Raw genomic sequence first — 16636 nt, 5'->3', positions numbered from 1 at the left:
AACACAATAATGTTAGAGTATAATGAAAGAGGAAAATAAAGGAAATAATGGCATCGACATTTGAAAGATTAGCTATACTGGTTCCATTCACTCCGAAAGAAGTATGCATCACCTTGATTATAACTTCAGTACTCGGAAATTTGTGCAGTAAATCTCGGAGTGACCTATGAATAATCACAGATAGACCATTCACATCCTGAATTGTGCTTTCACCTATCTCAGTTCCAGTTCCAACATTTAAGTTGATATCTTCAACCTGCATGCCAGAAACCAGTTGATTAAAAGAGCTATAGGATGTCACAACAACAACAAAAAAAGCGTGAGGTGACCACTTCAGGAAGGGAACTACTATTCTCAAACCGTCCAGCACGATAATTGATGATCCATTCTAACCATATTATGAGTAACAAATCTTACCTGGACCGTCAAAGTTTCCAAATGTACTGCATTCATTTCACTTTTACCTCCACCAATCCACTGAAAAGAGTTCTTCACAGTTATATGAACGATATCAAGCCTCAGAAAACTGTGACAAACAAATTTCACCAACATAAGTTAAAACAATGAAACCACAACCGCTTATGCTGTTAGAGTGAGTGGTCTTCTATCAATTATATGACAACTACGTCAGATCCAATATTGATGCAAAACTTAGTACTTAGCAATAAAAGTTAGAAGTGACAATGGAAATCCAAATCTCCAACTTACTCGAGGCTGTCTGTTCTCCGAGGCATTAAAATTATGGGTTTCTTGAGAGAAAGATCAAATTTCACGGCCGGTGATCCTTCAATTTCACCAGCTGAAAACCACTTCTCAGAATTTGTCACTTGATCTGTTACTTTGACGACACTTTTTGGGCTACTAGGAACAAGACCGATAAAATAGCCAACAACCTGTTCAAATTTTACACGCAGAATCTTATACCTGATATCCATAAAGTACACAGAACTTAAAACAATTAATCAAATACCTCTTGCACAAATCGATTCAAATAAACAATCCGCACTTCAGAAAGCTCACCAAAGAGGCTAAAATCATAACCTTCATAGTCTTCATCATCTTCACTGAATGACATGAACTCCAACTGCACAGTCATGCATATATTTAGTACTAAATTCGTGATACTGAAAGTCTGAAACTAAGCATTGTGTGAATTATAAAGTAGAGGCTCATCATTTGCCTTTGTGTCTATTTAGAAGGGCCTAGGTTAGAGCAGTTATAGGAGTTGCCAGCTAGGATAGATTCCACCCTAACAGTCCCTAACTAACTTAAGTTGGTAAAGACCCTTCTACCCCTTTGGTCTCTCTCTCTCTCATAATGTGTGCAATCTCTTCTTTTTATCAATAATAATAATAATAATAATCCATCCCTGCAGCTGTTCGAAGGAACTTCCCATTCCTATAAACCAAAGGGCTTGGCTGCACATCATTTTTCTTTGTTACTATGTAGTTAATCGTATTTTGTTTTAAAAATATCTCTTATGCCTCCCCTAAACAGATCAATTAATAAAAATGTAACTTCCCATTTCCTATAAACCAAAGGGCTTGGCTGCACATCATTTTTATTTGTTACTATGTAGTTAATCGTATTTTGTTATAAAAATATCTCATATGCCTCCCCTAAACAGATCAATCAATAAAAATCGTCTGCCAGTGCATCTGCAATTCTGCCACAACTCCAAAGAAACCATGTGCAAAACACCAAAAAAGGAAGGAAGGGGGAAAAACCGAGTAAAAAGCCTCCTCAAACCATGACCGGATAAGACATCTTTTCTTCCTCTACCAATAATACCACTCCCTTCTATCCAAATGCAACTATGTAGAGTGAACAATAGCACTTAAAACTTCATGCATGGATCGCACATGCTAAAATTTAAAATTGTAAGATAGGGAAAAGAAGCACCTCCACAAAAGATCTGCCCCCAGGATTTCTCATATCACATGCCCAGTAATATAAATGACTGTTAGGTAGGCTGTCATCACTTATTTTCAAATTTCCCAACGCTGCTTTAATACTAAAGGAGGAAGGGAACACCTTGATGTCTGTAAGCAAACTCTCTTGTGACAAGCAAGCAAGCTTAGTTTCATTTTCCTTCATCAAAAAGATTTGTGCTTGGGCCATCTTTAACGTCAGATTGAACATAATTCTAGATTTCCCTTTTCCAAGCAAGCCCTTAACAGCATGTTCCTCAACAGCAGTGTCATGTAGATCATCTGCATCTCTTGACACATCATTTTTTACAATGGTTGTTGACAAGCTGTCACTTGATGTTGCAAGGTTCTCATCCTCAATGTTTATAGAATTAACAAACTCCATAATTGCAAGGATCGTCGGTCTACGACAAAAAAATGTCAAGGTAGCCAAAGTCACTATCACCTGAAATCAAATATGTAAAGTATTAGCTATGAACCCGCACAAAACAGAATGTCATTTTGTCATTACTCATAGGCACCCACCTGCTTATCTACACTATTATACCGAGTAGAGTTCTGGTCATAAATAACAATTTGTGCTTTTACAAAACTCTCCAGTGTTTCACTAAGTTCAACTTCCATAGTACCAGCAGGAGCATCACACGGCAGAAGTCCAGTAATGCGACTAAACTTTGGGGGTTCCAATGATGAATAATTATATTTAGTTTCCTGATGGGAACTTGATGCATTCGCCGGTGTTCCTACAGGTGATTGCAGAAGATAATCAGCAGCATCTGTCAATGTCTCAGGTGCCTCATAAAACTTATCATCAGTTTCACTGGGGATTACTTCACTACTTTGTACATCCTCCCCCATAGTATCATGAAATAATGAATGTGCATCCGCAGTCCCAATGAACGATCTAGCCAAATAACAAGGCTGGGACCGTTGGCAAACCAAATCTTCTATTTCCAAAGACTTCAAGATAGTCCCAATGAAAATGTCATTGTCTCTGATAGAAAGCTCTACCTGTTATAATATTAAAACATCAAAAGAGAAGAATATATAATCAAGTTAAGCAAAAAACAGACTATGTATCTTACCTTACCACCTATAGCCCGAAATTCAAACAAATGCTTTTCTTCACTTGAAAGCACCTTGATTAAGCTCTGACCAGACTACAGAAAGAAGCACATTTTGGACATGGGAAATTCAGATTTAAAACTAAAGTAACTAACCAGATACAAAAAAGCTAACCTGATAGCTATAACTGAAGCAAAGCTTTAATTCATCAAGAACACCTGCTACAAACAATCTCTCAGCAATTGCTATCTCAGTCACACCCTGATTATCATGTTCTGATTCAGTATCCTCATTATCTGATGAGGTTTCGGACAGACCAGATATAGGAGCAGAATCCTGCACAAATATAATGAAGCAACAAATAATTCATATTTGAAAACTATGGAAAATAAGGCAAACATTTTGGAAAGGGAGAGGGAAGGGGTAACAAACCGATGCATAATAAATAGCCCCCTGTAAGCGGCTATGCCAGGTTTTCCTTAAATCCTCAGATTCACAACGTAAAATCAGTGCATTCGTATCCTCAACAATCTACGCATGATTAATTACTATTATTACTTCCTTGGAAATAACAGAATGATTTCATCCCTAGATTATACACATTAGGCAAAGAGTGATTACCTTATTGTTCGACCTTTTAGGACTACACACAGCCAAAACACGCTCTGCATTACCAACAAATTCTGGTGGAACCTGATATACCTGTTTTCCTCGTAGGCTATAGCAATCAGATTACAGGCAGTGTTAATAACATACACAGAAACTAGAAAATATGAAGATACAATCCTCAAGCACATGCTAAGAAAAGAACAATAAAGAATTAAAATAAACAACCGAACTCGTTTATCAATTGTGTGAATGAGTTGCAGCCACCATGCAAATCCACTTAATAGAGACCAACAAGCGCAACAGAGGGAATACCTTTATCTAGTAAAAAGTTCAATGGAAAAACTCTCTTAAATAAAGTGGCAATCTCTCTCAATATGCTTAAACGCCAGAGGCTATATGATGCATGAAAACTATCACCTTTTTTGCCCCTTTTTTCTGTGGGTGGGTGTGGGGCCCGGGGTTGACAACTTGAAAACCCAAACTAACATGGCACAAAATAGCAGTAGTTATGTCAATATCTATAACAATAGATAAAGGATATTGTGGGGAATAACTGACTTTTTGGTACAAGTATTTCTCTCTATCTTTTATACCCCAAAAAAAAAATTATCCAACGACTCTAATGTGAGAAACAACTTGACCACAAGGTTAAATAAGTGAATATACATTATTTTATCATAAACCCACGATCAACAAGTTTTTTCAGGACTCATGGTTTCCTTCCACCTTTCCACACTTTACCATATTTTCCTACACAATACCCCCCCCCCCTTTTTCTCTCTCTCTTTCCTCTACTATTTTGAAATTTGAAGGTGAACTTTTTTCTCATTTTATTCATATGTTACTCAAATTGTTCTTATTTAACTCATTTCAAATTTATTCATTGTAAAAACTTTTTTTTATATAAACCGAAATAATTTTGAGTCATAAAAAGAAAAATGGTTGACAAGCACACAGTAGTGCCTAACTGCTACTGTCTAAAAATGAACAAGTTTTCATAAAACAGTATTATTAAAGAATAACTTTCTGAAACTTCTGTTCCCTACGTGGTTGATCTAATAGCATATCCATGGAAAATTGATCCATTGAAGGTGCCGAAATAGTTCATGTAATATTTGGTACTTGCTTAGTCAAAACTTCATCTAGAGGTTACTACCAATATTTAAGATACAAATTATAATAACCACTTCACAAATATACATGCAATGGACAATACAAACAAATATATGCATTTTATTTTTTAGACAATTACTCTTCTTTCTTTCTAAGAGCATGATGTACTATCAGCTCCAACATATCAACAAAATTACACTGTACACAGAGAATCTAATAACAAGATACGAGGAAGAGTATGCACCTTACATACTGCTTGTAAGACCTTGAGTCAGGACTCTCAAGTACATAGAGAAAAGGTCCAACTAAGCAAAAATATCTCCGCTGCCAAACAGCTTCCCTAATTCCCACACCCTATGGCAATTTTGTTTAAGAGGAATAATATTGCATATCAGATTATGAAACTAAATGAACAACAAAAAATTCAATATCTAATCAAGCAGGATGCAAGAGACCATTACCTTCCATGTCAGAAGAGATAACCAACCTTCAAGGTCCGCCTGATTCCAAGGACGAAGAAACTCTGAACTGTCATCATCCTCCCCTTCAAAGATTTTTATCACTTGCATCAGTCGATGATACCTTGCAGGTGAAAAATGGAAGCCCAATGATGGAAGCCTCACAGCAACACGAGTTGAAGGATAATATGGAGTTTCTAACCGAATCTGATCACAAGAAACAAATTAGAATCCTCAACATAATGAGAGAACTCATCACTAACAATTCAAAATTTTCAACAGGTAAAGAATAACACCTGTTGAAGCTGTAGGATGACGCCACATTTGTCAATAATTGGGAAGAAACCACTGCTGGTAGAAGAGGCTAAATTATTCAGAGAAATTTGGCTCCAGTGATAATTACCATCAAACAAAAATGCTGATACATCACTTAAGACCAAATCAAATCGCAGGTACATATTCCCCTCAGTTGATTCTTGTTCATGATCATCCTGCATAAACATTTCTTATGCCATTTAACAACTTAAACAAATTCAACACCCTAAAAATTTAAAATGACATATTACAAGAATTATCAAGAATATCCAACCTGGGTACTAATCATCAAATTTCCTAGGTCAAGTAAAAGCTTTGTAGCATGCACATTGTCGGGACAAAAATCAGTAGGAATAGTAATCTTGGGAGCTGCAATATCCAAGTTCAACGAAAACCTGGCAGATGACCAACAATAAAGATTAGCACAAAGGTTTCCATGAAGAAACCCTTTAACCTGAGGAGCGAACAAAGAAATGGAACGAGCTATTAGAAAACCGTGTAAAAACTATCCAGGGTCTCCATTGTCCTATCCAGTAAAACTCAAAACCAAGAGCTAATAAACTTGCATCTAGCTGTCTTCAGCTTAATATCTTGAACACACATCAATCATTATTAAAAATCCCAGTAGAAATGTTAAATTCAAGTGCTACTGTACTAAATTGTAATGTAAGACATAACCAACAGCAATGTTGCATTATCACCACGAAAGGGACCTTCCATTCCTTTTTATTTTTCAGTATATTTCACTAACCAAAAAAATGTACCAGATGATATTATAGACTCATATACAAATTTTCCAAAATACCAAACTAATACCTTCCATTCCTCGTTGGGATTATGTCAATAAACCTATAAATCACTGTTTTCTTTTCATCATTAGGAGAGCTGGAGTGTTGTGTATTTCATCCGTCAGATTCCCCTATTAACCCCTTCAGTAATACTGGGTCTAGTATAAGTTGCTCTAGATGAGAATCAAAATAGTGATATTCTATTGTCATACTTCAACAAGAACAGCATACAGGGCAATTTCATGCTCAAATATATAGGCAGTTTTACAATATCTCACACATGCATAATCCAAATTTAGAAGACTATAAAGAAACTAACCGAGCATGATCCTTCAGCGCCCTATTCATTTGTTGCTGTGCAGTGCGCTTCACTTCGTCAATTGTCATCTGGGAACAATATACCGCCCAATGAGAATTTTCTTTACATGAACAAGAATGACATAAATCGACATCTTTCTCCACCAGGACTAAAATAAATTCTACTTTTTCCACCTTTACAACTATGTAAGATATACTATGAAAAATGAAGTAACAACACAAAAACTGTGGACATCTTTGGACTCACTTGCCCTCGCCCCTCTGCAGGTTTAAGCCTTATATTTATTGCAGGAGAGGAGGGACTAAATGTAATCCCTATAACAGAAACAACAATAAAACACATGCTTCTATGGAGACTGGGATGATAAGCACAGTACATGGTTTATCTAAAAAAAAATATAACGTAGTATACAATGGACCTTCAAATTACATATTTGTAAATCCTTCCAATTCCTACATCGCACACAAAATCACCAGATATCACATTTGGATGAATCAATTTGGAACCGAATATTACTTTCAAAGTTTCCTCTAAAGGCAAGACTTTTGCCACCATAGAAGAAATGTGATATGATTAACACAATTGGTTAGCTAACTACTTCTCCTCATATTGATCTATCTCCGGACTTTGCAATGTTCTCCTCAAATTCAGAAACTATGCACCACTTGTTCAGGAGGAGGTATATTTGAAACAATTTTTTTCCAAGGCTATTGTGAAGTTAGGAGTATCCTTATATCCAAATGGTTTCTTAAGGTCAGGCTTTGGAGAAAAGAAGGCAACGGTTATGGAAGTATGCAATGTGGCAGCACTTTGATGCTTTTGGTTGGACCAGAACGCTCACAACTCAAATGAAGTATCGCTGTCTCATGCACTAGGACTCTCAAATTAATATATAATTCTCACTATTCCAAAACAATTTTAAAATAGCAGCGATGTTATATAGTACCTGCACAGCAGCTGCAGTTTCTAGTGCTATGGTCTGACTTACAGCAGTATCACTTTCAAAGAACTTCACAATTTGATCGATGCTGTCCTTTATATACTGTCAAAATTCTAACAACAAATTAGTAAACAACTAAACCAAAAACTTAAAAAATATAATATAAAGAAAATAGTCAAATCGATGATAATAGGAATTAATATTCACAGCTTACAGTCATATAACAAGGAGAAGCTTTGGCAACCATGCTCCAGTCCACCTTATCATCAAAAGGTTTATAATAGAAGGCACCAACTAACGAGTCACAGGAAGTTGCACTCTGAAAGGTCAAAGAACAAAGATTGAGTATACCACAAATTTTTTTTTTCTTGTTATTGTATAGAAGAAAAAATTGGTTGTAGGAGCCGTGCAATATGCTACTGGTAAAAGTCCCGAAATTTCATTTAATGTGAATAAAGTGTGCCAATTTTATGTCCTCTCCCCAAGAGAGCACTGGAAGGCTGTGAAAAGGATTATCCGGTACCTTACTCGCACCCAGGAACATGGAATTCTGCTCCGACCAGCCCCTGACCAATGAACCTGAATCTGCGAGGGTACTGTGATGCTGACTGGGCTACAGATGTAGATGATCGGCAGTCCACATCAGGGGTCTATGTCTATCTAGGACCTAACCTCATTTCCTGGTGGTCCAGAAAACAGCCTACTGTTGCTCGGTCAAGTACAAAGGCAGAATATAGAAGCATGATAGACCTCACTGCATAACTCATCTAGGTCCAAACTTGGCTCACTTTACTGAAGGTTCCCACTTCAAGACCAATGGTTTACTGTGACAACCTCAGTACTATAATGCTAGCTCGCAACTTGGTTTTGCATAATAGAACGACATATATGGAGTTGAATCTGTTCTTTGTAACAAAGGAGGGTCATGGAAGGGAAATTACTGGTTGCTCATATTCCCACAACTAAGCAGCCAGCAGATGTGTCGACTAAGGCAGTGTCTAGCTGAGTAAAAAATCTAGAAGAGTCTAGAAGCTGTTATGGTAGTTATAGGAAGTGCCAGCTAGGATAGATTCCCTAACAGCTCAAATTAACTCTATTATGCCACAATTGTGTTGTTAAGCATAAAATATAAATCAACAAAATTAACATCAATTGTAAGGAGAAAATTCAGTTGCAAAAACAAAAGGCATAAAAAGGAAGAAGAACAAGAGGAGGATAAGTCATACCTCTGCAAGGAGACCTTTTGGCGATGATAACTTATAGGAGCCCAACTTAATGTCAAAGACCTTGGTTTCTGGATAAAGCTTTACAGAGCAACTGAGATCCTCACATGATAATTCAGCAACAGGCTCTTTGGCTTCCCCAATAAGCCTTGAGGCATTATGATTCATGTGAACTACCAGGTAAGTGTGAAGAACATCTGCCTTGCTAGTCACAGATTGCCCATCATCACTTTCCTTGTACCCAATTATTTTATTTAATCGGTTCCAATCCTCCTCGGTGAAATTAAATTCCTCACTTCCCTCTTTAGGAGATTCACTGGTCCTGCCAGTGTATGTGATCACACATCAGCAATACTGTCAAAACTATATTAAAAAGAAAAAGAAAAAAATCTTTGTCATTATGAGAGATGGAATATTTGAAGACAAAATATTCACCCTCCAAATGGCCACCAAGATTTCCCTGCTTTCTTTTTCCTCAAGTTAAGATCCAATTCAGCCGATTTCTCCACAAACTTGTGAGCCAACATTCTGTAAATTGCATCAAGTAGGAATACTTCCAAAGTTGAACAGGAAACAAGACAATTCCAAAGTCTACTATATATTACAATTTTAGTTGAACCCAAATAGACAATGACGACAAGAAATCATTATGGAACTTTCACCTGAATACAGAGCCTACAAAGTGAACTTATTAATTATCAAGGCAGAGCCTAAGACAAGAACTCAACGTGTCAGAGTCGGAAAAGAAAGCGATTATAATTTCCACAAAAGATTTTCTTAATTGAAGTAGCAACCAAGAAATGACATAATAATTTTGTAACATGACTTTGCTAAAACTGGTTGTAAGATTGGTTGCTATGCATCATTCAATTCAGCCAATAAAATAGACACAGTCGATACTAGAAGCTTAATAGACACTCACACCAGCAAACACGCAAGATTTTTTATAAAAGTAGCATTACAAACTTCTTTAACCAGTTTCTGACATAACGGCTGGCTAAAGATTCAAATTGATGTAATATAATCTACCTTGAAAACCTGAGCCTACCTTCTGATACTATAGTTACCTAGGAAATGTATGCAGAATGCAAACTGACGGTTAACATCACACTATACCTGCCAACTAATAATGACCGTATATACTATGTTTTTCCATATGAGTAATCAATATTAAATATTAAGATAAAGTTGAAACTAAAGTACCTCCATTGCAGTATAAGGTCAATATCAAGTTCACGATCTAGTTCTTCGATCTCTTTGTTGCCACTGATTGTCACCTGACTGGGGTCAGATTTGAGCAGTGAAGCATAGAGAGAGATATATCTTTTCCGCAAGCTTGCATATCTTAAAACTTGCTCCCAGGACATCTTTCCACTGACAGTAACACAATATTCTTAATAAAACAAGTGTATTGAAAATATGATAAATAAAGATCAATTCCCATCACAACACATGAAGTTCTTATATTAATCTGAGAATGTCCCTAAAATATTCTGAAGCTTAAACAGCAAACTAAAGTAGGTGGTTGGTTTGAAGAATACACTAAAAACTAGAAAAAAAACTCAGGTCAAGAAATGGACATGACAATCTAAGTCATCTTAGACCAGAAATATCCTGAGATCAGATCAATGCTATTACTACCTTCGTTTTCTCTCCTACCCTTTCTTTTCTCTTGTTTTCTCTAATTTAACAATCAAAATCATACAAAAAATTTTATTAAAAAATCTTAAGCACGTGGATTGAATTCTGAAGCCATATTATAGCTAATGCATGGAACAAAGATGTGAGTATCAACTTGTTTCTAGGATGGGGACTAGTAATATCTTACTCGTCACTGTTGTTATTTCACATCATATTATCCTCCTCAATTGTGGGCTACTTGTGCAAGCTCCGTATTTTATCTAGAGCAATTAGCATTCACAAATTGTATCTTGACATCTATTGCATCAGGTTGTGAACATAATAGGGGGGTGTAAATTACCTCGCTTTCTTCATCTGGTCAGATACAGCTTTACAAGCATACTTCCACCAAGACTTTGGATCAACTTTAACTGCTACCAGTGGACGAAAATGGGCATACTTCAGACGTTGATTAAATGCAGCAAAATTGTCTGCTAATTTCATAATATCCTTATAACCATCCTACAAAGATAGAACTGTATAGATTACCCCACTAACAATCCCTGGAAGCAAAAGAAAGCAAAGAATAAGAATCAATAGAACCTTAGATAAGCTGATTGTAACATCATCCAAATTGACAACTGCCTTCTGTAAAGGCTGCTTGCTATCAGTAGTTTCATTCTGCCGCAGCTTGGAGTATTTTGCTTTTCCAGTTACTGGTTGCAGAATGTATGAATGTTTCCTTGATAAATTATCAGCAGGCCTCCCATCTTTAGTTCCAAATTTAAATACCTGAATTTTTGAAAAAATTTGATGAGGATACTGAATATCAAAGATATGTTGATAACTGATGGATTCAAGCTTCTGTAGTTCTATTCTATCCATATAAGTCCGAATAAATTGCATTGCATAATAAATTATAAATATCCCTAAAAGCTGGTCATCCTTCAATCTTTCATTCCATAGCCCACGCCAAAGGGTAAATATCCCAAACCATAGAACATTAAAGCTTCTGTACTTCTATTTTGTCCTCATATGTCCAAATAAATTGCATTCCATTTAAACATCCCTAAAATTTGGCCATCCTTCAATCTTTCAATTTGTCTTCTACATGAGCAGACCACCTTAGGTGAGATTCTACCACTTTTCTGGTTAATAAGTGGACTAAACACAATCTGCATGACTAAAGAATCAAGATAGAGCATCTATATCCCAAGCAGGATTATCCATCAATCTGCTCCACAAAAATAGTATCTTTTCACAACCAAACTTACCGGAATATTCCAAAAAGGTTCATTCCTTATTATCCCTGCGTGTGCACATGCAGGTGGGCAATTTCTGTAGAGGACAAGGTATCTTTAAAAGAAAAGAAGCAAATGAAAACATGCACGTCCGAGTAAACTGAGCCAGGTAAGAACACATGCCTAACACACTGTATATCTCATAGAGAAACACATCTAAAGAGACCAATAGCATCACAACACATGAGAAACTAATGTTGTCAAAAAGCAAAGAAGTTCCAATGAACCTTCTAAACTGTATACACACACTCTCCTGACATCCATAATATACAGAAACAGAAAAGGACTAAGTTTAGAAGGTTGGGAGAAAGAGAAAGGAAAACCCTCGGCCCTTACTATCCACCAAATACATACCTGAAACCACTCTGAAGGAAGCAAGTCTTCCCATGCTTGGTTAATATGCCATGGAATAATATCAGAATCAAAATAAACAGCAAGTCGATCAAGCTCAACAGACTGCAAAACAATAAGGAAAATATATTTTACACCAAAAAAAACTAGCAACATAATAGCTATAGAAAGGAAATAATCATTATGGACCTTTGAACAAGAATGTAATCATATTGCAATTCTGGATTTAACTACGGTTTCTGGTAACTATGATTCTTTGGTAAGTAACACAATTCCTTAAAAGAAGCAAATAAAAAAGATTATACATAGAATCAATAATATAACAACCTTATTTTCACCCCTAGGAAACTTCAAATACAAAATCTTCTTGATATCTACTGTTTGTTGCAGGAAACATTACACTAGAATGATACAAGCATATAAAGCAGTACAAAACGATTTCATCATGACAGCTGATATCAATTCATATTAAGATAAATTAGAACCTTTTGAATGCAATCCAGTGCCCCTCCTGTAATAAAAGTCTCTTTCCCAGTATCATCTACCGTCATGGCTGAGAGTTTGTCCAACATAACACCAGCTGCAAATGGGTGCCCTGGATTACTACAAGGCAGATTATATTAGGCTAAAGAAAGATATACGAAACTGTGTACCATCTAAAACTACCATCAAGAGAACATTTGAAACCCTCCTCTACCTCTCCGAATCTTCATATCTGATGTGAATATTGGAAATTGAAAGTTTCAAATTTCCAATTATTGTGCTGATGAGGGATCCCAACCATGATGTATTCTTCAAAATAAAACAAGATATAAAAGTCAATATAAGTTATTCTTGAACATACACAAACATCCACGCACATATTTAGTAACATACACAGGGCTCCAAAGGAGGCATTAAGAGTACATATTCCTGAATAATATGGCATGCATATGTGCAAGGAAACTATAATGAAAGCACTTGTTCCCCCAAAATCCCTTAGTTAACCTTAATGTATACCCAATTCACTAAGGGCCTATTTGAGTAAATAACTTATTTAAGTTCTTTTTGAAAAGAATTATTGATAAATAATTTATGAATAAGTTAAAATAAATTTCAATATGTAGTAATAGGTGCTTCTTTAGAGTGTTTTGGAAAGTATTTCGTTCTCAATATTCACTAACTTGACTTCTTGAGCATTTATAATCTGTGAATTTAAACAAGTAAAAAAAGTTAACAACATATTGCTTGACTTTTAAAGAATGTTTTTATTTAAAAAAAAAAAAGAGAAAAAGAAAAAGAGACTGAGACTGAGAGAGAAAGAAATGGACCCTTGTAGGACATGAAATACATAAATAATAGTAAATTTATTAAAAGAGAAGGGGGGGAATATAAATACTACTTCGGAATTTTGGCATGTAACTGAACAGAAAATAAGTTTCTTTCAGTCTTGACTGGCAACTTTTATAGGGAATACTTTGTTTGCAGTTTCTATGAGGCTCGGGCTGGGCGTGTGATCCAACTTTTAAACAATTTCAGATTCTCAAGAGACTTTGGCCAAGAGAAGAAAACTTTTGTGGCAATGATGGTGCTGGTTTCACAGTCCTTTGGCACATTTGGCGGAATTAAAATGTTACAAGATGGCTGTCACTACCTCTGAACTTATTTTAGGCAAGATATTTTTGGTTGGACACCACATAATGTGAAATTTTCAACTCACAATAATAACAAGTTGCTATTAACAACAAACAAATAAATGAAACAAAGCTGATACCATTTCAGACTTCAACTGTTGCGACTTCTCCCATATCTTCAATTCCATCTCCTGTTTGTCAAAAGAGAGGTAAGTATTCTTCAGCAAATAAATTGTCTAGCAACAAATTATCTGTTGACCAAATTCAAACTTCTGACCTGTATTCTGCTCTTTTTAGCTTCTTGGACAGCATCCTCACTACATCCCTCAACTTGAGTTGCAGGTTCAGCCAATAAGAAAATGCGATCCAAATATACCAAAACTGGATCTTGGCCAAGCCTACTCCATGGAACCTTTAACAAAGCAAAAATATAAATATAACCATCGCTTTATATCGAAAGGATTGTGCTACTTAAAAAGCCTGCTCAGTTTATGCATAAGTTAAGATAAGCATAAAAACCCAGATTCTCTTTATATGGATACAAGGAACTTGATCCAATAGGAAGGGAAAAAGTGAATTACAAGTAAAAGGATGGAAAGTACCCTCCAATACAAAAAAAAAAATAAATAAACAGCAAGAACAAGAAGGAAAATGTAAAAAATCATGCAATACTGTCATGAAACAAATAAATGTCATATATAAGTACAGGTCTCTTTTTTACTTATAAAGAAACTCTATCTTTATTTAGGAAAATGGGAGCAAGGATTAAACTCTAGATGTTTTAATCATAGAAGCTCTGATATCATGTCACAATACCATCTCTCCTTAAGGCTAAGTCGTTAGATAGAGGTACATGAATAATTATATATCTAACAAATACAACTATAAGTATCCTTCAACACAAAAAATAGATATAAATAATAAAAAATAAACAGCAATAAAAAGAAGTAAAATGTAAAATATCACACACACACACACACACACACACACACACATAGATGCCTCATTCTTCAAAAGCCTTGCAAAAGAACCAACGGAAATTGCTCCAAGTCAAGGGCACAAACACCTACCGAAAAATATAGGGATGGAAATATATCTAACCTCGTAACTATGAAAAAAAAACATTTGAAATTTATTTTTTAAAAAATAATAAATAAATAATTGAAAAACCCATAGGAAAAAATGTTAAATGAAATATATGGTTAAACCACAATGTTAGCAAAGGGAGCTGCAAAAAGACAAATTTCACAATGGAAATAATTGAAATAGATGCCTTCGAACTTCATAGCTATCTCAACTTTTCATTTCCTAACCGAAAATGATGAAGGCACCAAGTTGAGAAATAGATACAAGCTATCTCTTCATATTTTCCAACTTCTAAGCTCTCTCTCTCTCTCTCCTCCTCCCCCCCGACCCACCCCCTTTTCCTGACATTTACTTCTTCCCCACTCTCTTATTTTCCTCTATTCTAATACTAGATCAAAGAGATTTACTACAGAAGCAAACGGAAAAGAACAAGAAATGCAAAAATGTGAATATGTGTACATGTGTTAAGTAACTTACAACCATAAGAAAAAACACAGGAGTATTGACCATTCAACAATATCACAATTCAAAATATATGTATCAGATGCAGTTAACCAACCACCAACCTTCAGTTTCACTGATCCAAGAAAACCTGCCTTAACCTTCACTGGCAATTTTAAAGCATTTAGAGCCTCAGGCTTAAGCTGCATATTCTTCAGCTCCACATCACCTGTGTCATATTTTAGTCACCAGTTATAAAGACCAAAAGAGATCAAGAATGCTTTAAGTAAATTTGATGACAGGGCAGACAAGCGTGTATATCCATAGGATCTTTCAAAATCTTAAGATAGTACAATATTATTAGTGTATTACTTCTACGTTGCCACAGTTTAATCATCTCCAAAGATGTGCATTCACCTCGGAACAACACACCAATAGATCAAGACAACTAAAGCAAATCAAGTACTGAAATATCCATTTCTTTTTTCTCCTAAAGGTTGGTTTACACTCTTTCAGAAGTGGTTGATAATTCCATTCACCATAGATAAATGTAACAAAATCAAGTGTGAGGACATCAGCTAAATTAGTAGCAAGTAAAAAATATGACCAAGTAACAAAATTAGCAACAAGTTTTGTGCGACCAACTTAAAACCTGGTCCAATATCTACGGCAAGGAACACAATTAGCAACAAGGCTAGTTTATCCTAAAATGCTATAAAACGTGAAGTGGTGTTCATCTTTCGCAAATCTCAACACACTGAGAAATATAGAAGCAACATTGAACAAGCAATGTAGCTAAGTGTCATCTGCTGATCGCAAAATCATTTGTTCATTGCCGTTTTTACCGCTCATTCACCTATATCCAGTTAAACTACGGCATGAATTTCACATTCACCAGAGAGGGAAAAAAATTTCAAACAAAAGTTGCTAATACATCACTGGCGCATTATCGCTTCGATTGTGCCAGCACAGTCAACAGATTGAAGACATGAATTCGATTCATCGAATATAAACATCGTGCTCTCAATATCAATTTCAACCACTACAGTTTACTCACAAACTCAGCCTCACACTAATCTCAACTCAGCAGTGGAGTTAATAAAAAGAATTAGCAACTACTGTTACAGGAAGCAATCGAACAGTGATTAAAAAGAAGAAACGAAAGGAAGAAAACGAGGACTGAGGAATTAGCGAACCTTTCCAGACACTGATTTTGAGAGCCTCTTTGTTGAGACCTCTGACATAATTGCCAAGGTACCTCTGCAAGAGGTACGCTACCTGATCCTCCAGCATCTTGTTCCACTGTGATGATCATGTACTCATTACAGCGATGATCGTGATGGTTATACAGACGAAGACGACGAAGAGGTTTATCAGAAGAAGCAGCAAGAAGAAAAAAAAACGCACAAGAAATGAGTGATACGGAGCTTTAATGCCACGTCTTCGTTATTGTATACTTCATC

At 35.8% G+C, this 16636-nt stretch overlaps 1 protein-coding gene across 2 annotated transcripts in view; it reads right to left on the bottom strand.

Moving 5' to 3' along the window:
* LOC112747894 (uncharacterized) overlaps nucleotides 1–16636 on the bottom strand; it is a 41907-nt gene extending 25271 nt beyond the window's left edge. The window contains exons 1-29 of one of the 2 annotated variants that reach the window (XM_029293120.2): nucleotides 16370–16636; nucleotides 15299–15402; nucleotides 13924–14058; nucleotides 13787–13837; nucleotides 12731–12825; nucleotides 12519–12628; nucleotides 12037–12138; nucleotides 10985–11173; nucleotides 10743–10903; nucleotides 9965–10135; nucleotides 9197–9289; nucleotides 8765–9083; nucleotides 7753–7857; nucleotides 7545–7640; nucleotides 6599–6666; nucleotides 5766–5886; nucleotides 5473–5667; nucleotides 5180–5383; nucleotides 4963–5072; nucleotides 3618–3714; nucleotides 3429–3527; nucleotides 3171–3332; nucleotides 3017–3091; nucleotides 2457–2942; nucleotides 1903–2376; nucleotides 971–1084; nucleotides 709–893; nucleotides 418–526; nucleotides 113–256 (exon numbers count right to left, since the gene is read on the bottom strand). In XM_029293120.2, coding sequence (XP_029148953.1) covers nucleotides 113–256; nucleotides 418–526; nucleotides 709–893; nucleotides 971–1084; nucleotides 1903–2376; nucleotides 2457–2942; nucleotides 3017–3091; nucleotides 3171–3332; nucleotides 3429–3527; nucleotides 3618–3714; nucleotides 4963–5072; nucleotides 5180–5383; nucleotides 5473–5667; nucleotides 5766–5886; nucleotides 6599–6666; nucleotides 7545–7640; nucleotides 7753–7857; nucleotides 8765–9083; nucleotides 9197–9289; nucleotides 9965–10135; nucleotides 10743–10903; nucleotides 10985–11173; nucleotides 12037–12138; nucleotides 12519–12628; nucleotides 12731–12746 — 4005 coding nt within the window. In that variant the 5' untranslated portion in view covers nucleotides 12747–12825; nucleotides 13787–13837; nucleotides 13924–14058; nucleotides 15299–15402; nucleotides 16370–16636. Of the gene's footprint in view, nucleotides 1–112; nucleotides 257–417; nucleotides 527–708; nucleotides 894–970; nucleotides 1085–1902; nucleotides 2377–2456; nucleotides 2943–3016; nucleotides 3092–3170; nucleotides 3333–3428; nucleotides 3528–3617; nucleotides 3715–4962; nucleotides 5073–5179; nucleotides 5384–5472; nucleotides 5668–5765; nucleotides 5887–6598; nucleotides 6667–7544; nucleotides 7641–7752; nucleotides 7858–8764; nucleotides 9084–9196; nucleotides 9290–9964; nucleotides 10136–10742; nucleotides 10904–10984; nucleotides 11174–12036; nucleotides 12139–12518; nucleotides 12637–12730; nucleotides 12826–13786; nucleotides 13838–13923; nucleotides 14059–15298; nucleotides 15403–16369 lie in introns of both variants that reach the window. The other variant, XM_025796101.3, reaches the window with a different exon arrangement.

This window comes from Arachis hypogaea, chromosome 15 (genome assembly GCF_003086295.3).
Source record: "Arachis hypogaea cultivar Tifrunner chromosome 15, arahy.Tifrunner.gnm2.J5K5, whole genome shotgun sequence".
Taxonomy (NCBI): domain Eukaryota; kingdom Viridiplantae; phylum Streptophyta; class Magnoliopsida; order Fabales; family Fabaceae; genus Arachis; species Arachis hypogaea.
Note: the sequence above shows the minus strand (reverse complement) of the source record. Positions and strands in the feature narration are given on the sequence as shown.